The sequence below is a fragment of the Taudactylus pleione genome, unplaced genomic scaffold, assembly GCF_031769625.1.
Source record: "Taudactylus pleione unplaced genomic scaffold, aTauple2 ptg000019l, whole genome shotgun sequence".
Lineage (NCBI taxonomy): Eukaryota > Metazoa > Chordata > Amphibia > Anura > Myobatrachidae > Taudactylus > Taudactylus pleione.
The window spans coordinates 35,180,592-35,186,591 of record NW_028284421.1 but is presented as its reverse complement, the minus strand read 5'-3'; the positions used below and the strand labels follow the sequence as shown (position 1 = coordinate 35,186,591).

The 6,000-nt window shown below is 40.8% G+C and overlaps 1 protein-coding gene across 3 annotated transcripts in view; it reads right to left on the bottom strand.

The window, feature by feature from the left end:
* Window positions 1-928: 928 nt before the first annotated feature.
* The window catches only part of SCAPER (S-phase cyclin A associated protein in the ER), a 321,693-nt gene continuing 316,621 nt past the window's right edge, over window positions 929-6,000 (bottom strand). For all 3 annotated transcript variants that reach the window (XM_088446867.1, XM_088446876.1, XM_088446870.1), the window contains exons 30-31: window positions 4,720-4,771; window positions 929-1,400 (exon numbers count right to left, since the gene is read on the bottom strand). In XM_088446867.1, the coding sequence (XP_088302993.1) occupies window positions 1,312-1,400; window positions 4,720-4,771 (141 nt within the window). In that variant the 3' untranslated portion in view covers window positions 929-1,311. The remainder of the gene's footprint in view (window positions 1,401-4,719; window positions 4,772-6,000) is intronic.

Here is a 6,000-nt window from a genome sequence, read left to right as displayed (position 1 = left end):
TATAAATAAACGATAATAATAATAATAATAATAATAATAATAAATGAAATTACAGCCAAATGAACAATGATATACTTTAAATTATAGATGGAAAAAATAAATAAAAACTGCCAGTATGGCCACTATCTCAACATATCATAAATGTATTTCACTTTCCATAGTCACTATGGTGGACACACAATTTCCTCCATCTACAAGCTAAATGTGAATAGCTCCAGGATGCTCACTAGTACAGATAGACTTATCATTGTTACTCAAATCTAAATGCAAGATCATAAATATCTTCTTTCCAATGCATGGTCATTTCCATACAGGTTCCCACTCTGAAGCCACCAAAATCACACAGTTCTCAATAATCAGAAGCTGTGAGAAAAACAAAGCTCAGTAGAAGATGAATGAGGTCCAGCATTAAACAGAGAATTATTGCTCGACACAACTCTGTGCAACGGACACACTATGGGGAGAATTACAAAGCAGTGGCTTCTGTAAGCCGCTGCTTCCCGGCGGGTTGCAGGTACATACAGTATTTAAAACGGCACCCGGGGTCAGTTAAGCACGCCGGGGTTTACACACACTCCGGGTGCCGTTTTAAATATGTACCTCCAACCTGCCGGGAAGCAGCGGCTTACAGAAGAGGCTGCTTTGTAAATTCTCCCCTATGAGTCTGCCAGAATGCACTGTTGGTCAATCAACAAAAAAAACAAAAAGCATCAATGCAAATTTATATTAAACCTAAATGGATTTTTGTTAATCTTACAGCTGTGAATGCTGACGCTGAAGTGTATGAAGATATATATATATCTATCTTATTTTTGTTATTGTTCGGGAAAACAAAGAATCACTGTTGCCTGCTGTAAGGTAGAGAGACTAGATGGACATTTAGGAGGCATGTATGTCAGGAGACAGAAACATACTTTAACAGCACACAAGGAAGAAAATAAGTTACTTTATTGCAAGATATATAGTACAGACATGTTCATTTTAATACAATGAACGGTCACTGCCAAATGATCTTCAATCCACTGCAAAACAATGTGCTAGATGAGAATCCTTTGGTAGTGAGCGGGCAATATAAAAGGATTGGCCAAGTCAAGTCTAGCATGCGAGCCAAATATCACAGCACACTTTATCTACACACAGAACATATAAATAGTGCACATTAAATATATAAAGGCATTTTACACGCAGCAGGTTAGGCATAATTACATGGTATAATTACATGGTATCTCAGTCCTTTATATGTTATTGTAGGCCCAGATCCGGAACCAATCATCCTATATAAAAACACATAAAAGTACTAACTATAGCAGCTTAGTCTTTTTTCAGGAAAAACTGCCGTGAGGGCTCCCAGCACTGACGTGGGAAACGGGAGGAGAATTCCAGGTACTGCTGAGAACGGTCTGTGAAATAACAATAGAAAAGCAGCATTATTACATAGTACATGGCTACATCAGCATATATAAAGGAAGCAATGTTCCTCCTCTCCTCAGACGATGCTAGACCAGTGTGATCAGGATATAGAAGTATAGAGAGGGGGAGATGTGATTACTCACCAGTGTTTACACAACCTCCTGCTGAACACATTAGAAATGGTGAAAGATTTATCTCTTAGGACAAACTCTGCTAGAGATTGGTAGTCCATTTGTTGGCTTATTTGTTTTTGCATGCCATCTACTTAAGAGTTCTAGTGCATGGACCACAGAGACAAAGAGCCCATGCTGGAGGTTAAACAGAGGTTACTAAGGATTGAAGCCAGGCTCTTCTAGTTCATAGTCAGTGTCATTGCCCTATAAATAGAATGTCTTGTGCTGTACAACGTGGTGTATTTGGGGAATGGCAGCATAGTAAAATGTGACTGGTTACCCTATAAATGTTCAGTAAAACATAGGAGCATAGTTTATACTAGATCAGGGGTACACCTTTTTGGTCCATGGGCTGCATTATGAAATAGTACTCATGTCAAAGGCCTGCAATACAACTTAAACACAGAAAAATAGGAAACACTTTGCACTAATACCACTCCTCACAGTCCCCACTGGATCAAAGTGTGTGCAAATTGTCATTTGCCACCAGAAGGGTGTGGCTATCCTCTGTAGTGGGAGTGGTCACAACGCACAGGGAACTATTTCACTGTAACATAAGAGGGTGCTGCCATACCATTTAGTCAGGCAGCAAAAATAATATGAAATTGCAATGCAAATGGTATAATACTGATTTGGTTTTACTACCCTGTATACATCAAAGAACGTATCTCATTTACGGGAGTGCAATAAATTATAATACATTAATTTAAAAAATTTTATGCATTAGTAGACTGTTCTAATATCTGATCTTGATATACACTGAATGTAATAATTTCACCCCCTTATTATATAATATATATTTTACAGGTTTCTGACCAAAGTAATCTTACTGACAACCATGTCTAGAATGCTCGTGTGGATTGATTTCTTAGATTTGGCTGCAAAGTACCTACCTAATTTAGAACATGCCTTCTATATCTTCTAAATCTAAAATACAAGTTGAACCAAAACAGCCCAGTGCGCCTCGGACGTGAACCCCTTAATGTTAGGGACACTGGTATAGAGGAGCCTTGACGTTGGCCCGGTGCTTAATCATATATTTGCAAATGTATGCAACTAATACCTCTGAATTTCTATTATCATGTAGGATTCAAGTATTTTTGCCAATATTGCTGCAGTGTGCTGGATGGAATATCCCTTTTTTTCCTCTGATTCAGATATATCTGCAGATCGAATGATCTGCAGATATATCTGCAGATGATGGTCGTTCATACACACTGAGCGGCCATCATCTGCTTGTGCCCTCGGGTCCCGGAGGCGTGTCACACCCCCCTCCTCGCGGCTGCCGCTGTGTGTGTACTGGCGGTCTGCAGACATATCTGTCCTTCGGCTGTGCAGCACAGCCAATGCGATATTTCGGTGAACGGCGACGTTTCTACGGGCAGCAGATACATTTGCTGATCAATTGATCGGCCAATGTATCTGTCAGTGTGTACCCAGCTTTAATGCGATGTGACTAGTAGTCACCATGAGACTGTGCTGATTCATTTGATATATGACACTTGTATATCAGTGTGTAACTAAGTCTGTAAATGGAACTTAGGGCCTGATTCAGACCCGGTCGCAAGCGCTGTGCGCACGCAACCGGGTCGATGGTAGGCCAGTGCGAGCCGGCTCCGTCGTGTGCATGCGCGAGACCCGGATAGCGACTGGCACTCCGTCGCTCCGGGTCTCGTACCAAAGGGGGCGTGCTGTCGATGTTGAGTGACAGCCCGCTCCCTTTGGTGGGCAGGCCGGGGGAGTGGCTGCCCAAACGGAGGCGTTCCCATGTGAACGCCTCCATTTGGGGGCGGCCCCACTGACTTCACGAGTGATGTCAGTGGGAGAGATTTCGGCTCTGTGAGAGCCAAAATCTCTCTGGGACTTGCGGCAACGAGATCCTACCACAAGGGTCTCGTCGCAAGCCTGATGGTCGCGATGGTCTTGACCATCGCGACCATCTTCCTGGCCGCTCATAGCAGTGGTCACCCACAGCTATGCGAGCGGCCAGGAGGCCGCTCTAAAAAACCAGAAGGCCGGCCCTGATTCAGAGCGAGCACTCTGTCAGAGCGTCCGGCTCTGAATCAGGCCCTTAGTGTGGAAAAAAGCTGTGGCCGCTGCATCACAGCACTTCGTATGCTGATTCAGAGACTAAGCCGCACACAGATATACAAGTGTCAGTATCAAATTAATCAGCACAGTCGCCTGGTATGTACTAGTCACATCACGATTTGAATGCATTTTTCGGCAAAAAAAAAATAATTGCCCGGCGCTGGCAAATTCTCACGGGACCAGATGCGCCGAGAGGGGCTGTTTGGCACGACTGCAGCAAAGATGAGCGAGGACACAGCTGTACATAAAAGTAAAATAAAGTGCAAATCTGCACACTGTAAGAGGTTTGGGTTTGAACATGTCCTTAATACATTATTGTAATCATCCATTTTGGTATTTAAATTCAGGAAGTCCAATGTACATATTAATAAAAGCTTCTAAGTTGGCCACAATTTCCCAGATAAAGTTTGTGCAGTCTTAGGGAGTATGTATATGTAGCATAGTAGAGTAATAGCCCTCCTGGTGGCTTGATGGGAGCAGGATTTCAATTGAGAAACAGACATTATTTGGACAAGATCTTCTTAAAGCTGAAACATTTTCTACCGGGGATATAAACTTGTATGTATCTGTATGGGGCTGTCACAGTACTCCCCACTGCAAGTTCATAAGGGCAGCACTAGTAGGACTGAAGACTGAAGGACCACCCGCAGACAATGCAATGAGCACTTCTAATTGTCATGTTCACAGCCCCTATGAAGTAGCGTTTAGTACTGACGTGTCCCGCAGAGAGTGTGTAATGTGGAGGTAATTTAAGCTACTCCCTAGATGCTAGTTTGTTTAGTAAGTAACTATTTCCAATGGCAGGCAGAGCCTTTGAGTAAACTCGCTTTTGTTGCTAATAAAAGAACAAGCTGTCTCTCAATAGGCTTTTGTTGTGAAGTTGTTCAGTGCTCATTATGTACAATGAATTAGCACCATGCTCATTATGCTGCTTCGGCTGTCAATGACATCTTCTGAAAACAAGTCATTTCCTTGGTCTGAAGGTCAGGAGGATAGACAGTTCTATGTCTGAATGACTGCAATCACCCAGCCTTGGTTACATTACCTTTGTGCTGAGACGTCCTGCTGTCGGCATGACTTGATCCTTGCAAACAGTCCTAAGACAATAGCACAATGTATTGGTTAGCAGAGCGGCAAACAGCTACAATCCTTGCACATTGGTACAATTCTCCATTTACAGTGAGTTTGGCGCCACTGGCTTAATATCAGCACTAAAAGTTTTTTTTAATAGTTTTGTTTATACTCACAGAATTAAACTAAACAAAATGAAAATAAAAAATAAAAGTAAAAAATGCTAAATAAACAACAAACCTTACTTAAAGTTTGTAGACATAAACATATCAAGTAGATTGAATTGATCATATCAAGTAGATTGAATTTCAAATTAGACATTTCAACTTCGCAAATCAATCATCTCACAGCAGATTTAAGGGCCCAGAGATGAGCTCTGCTGACCAAATATTGAGCATTTACCTAACGCTGTATGAATGACCGTAATATTCTACCTCGTACTATTCCAAATGTTAGAAAAACTTTTAATTACAGTTGAACACATTATTTAAACCAAATATATGTCATCTGACAAATGGAAAAGTAGTCATCCTCTTTTCCAGCAGTCACCGTGAGTGCTCTGCAGATAAAAGCATCCAAGCTCCTGCTTCCTCCGTACAATGAAAAATAAGCAAATGTGACACAGTGTTTATAGGTTATAAGATTAGAGGCCAGAAAGTAACTGAGCAGAGCACAGAATTACACAGCTCACAGCTCCCGTCTCCCTGCACTGTAGTTTAACTCGTCCGCTACCAACTTCTGCAGAGATGCATACAGGGATATTTCACTAACAACTATCTCTAAACCATATAGGTAATGTGATAACATATGTCTGCTTCATGCATCAAGTATATAAGCAATCTACAGGACAGCACGCACTAGCCAAACATGTAGATGCATCGCATGTACCAATTCTATTATGAAACTACTTTCAATTTAAAAATCTACTTTTTTTTAATTAGTATTATAATTATTAATTCTACTGTTGGATACAGTGTAAAAACTAAAAAAAAAAAAGGTGTCACTCATTTTGCACCTAATTTTAGTTTTGCATTTAATTAGTTTGGAAAATTGATTGTGGTTATAGTTCTTTAAAAAAATATTTCAGGTAGCCTCAGGATTGCCATGATTCAATTTCAAACAAATGGTAGATATAATGAAATTTTATAGTTAAATGTTTTAACTGCTAATTACATAGCTAAATTCTAATATCAGATTAATTCTCCTATATCTAAAGCAGCTGCTAGCTGATATATCATGCTCCTTACTCTAGTTC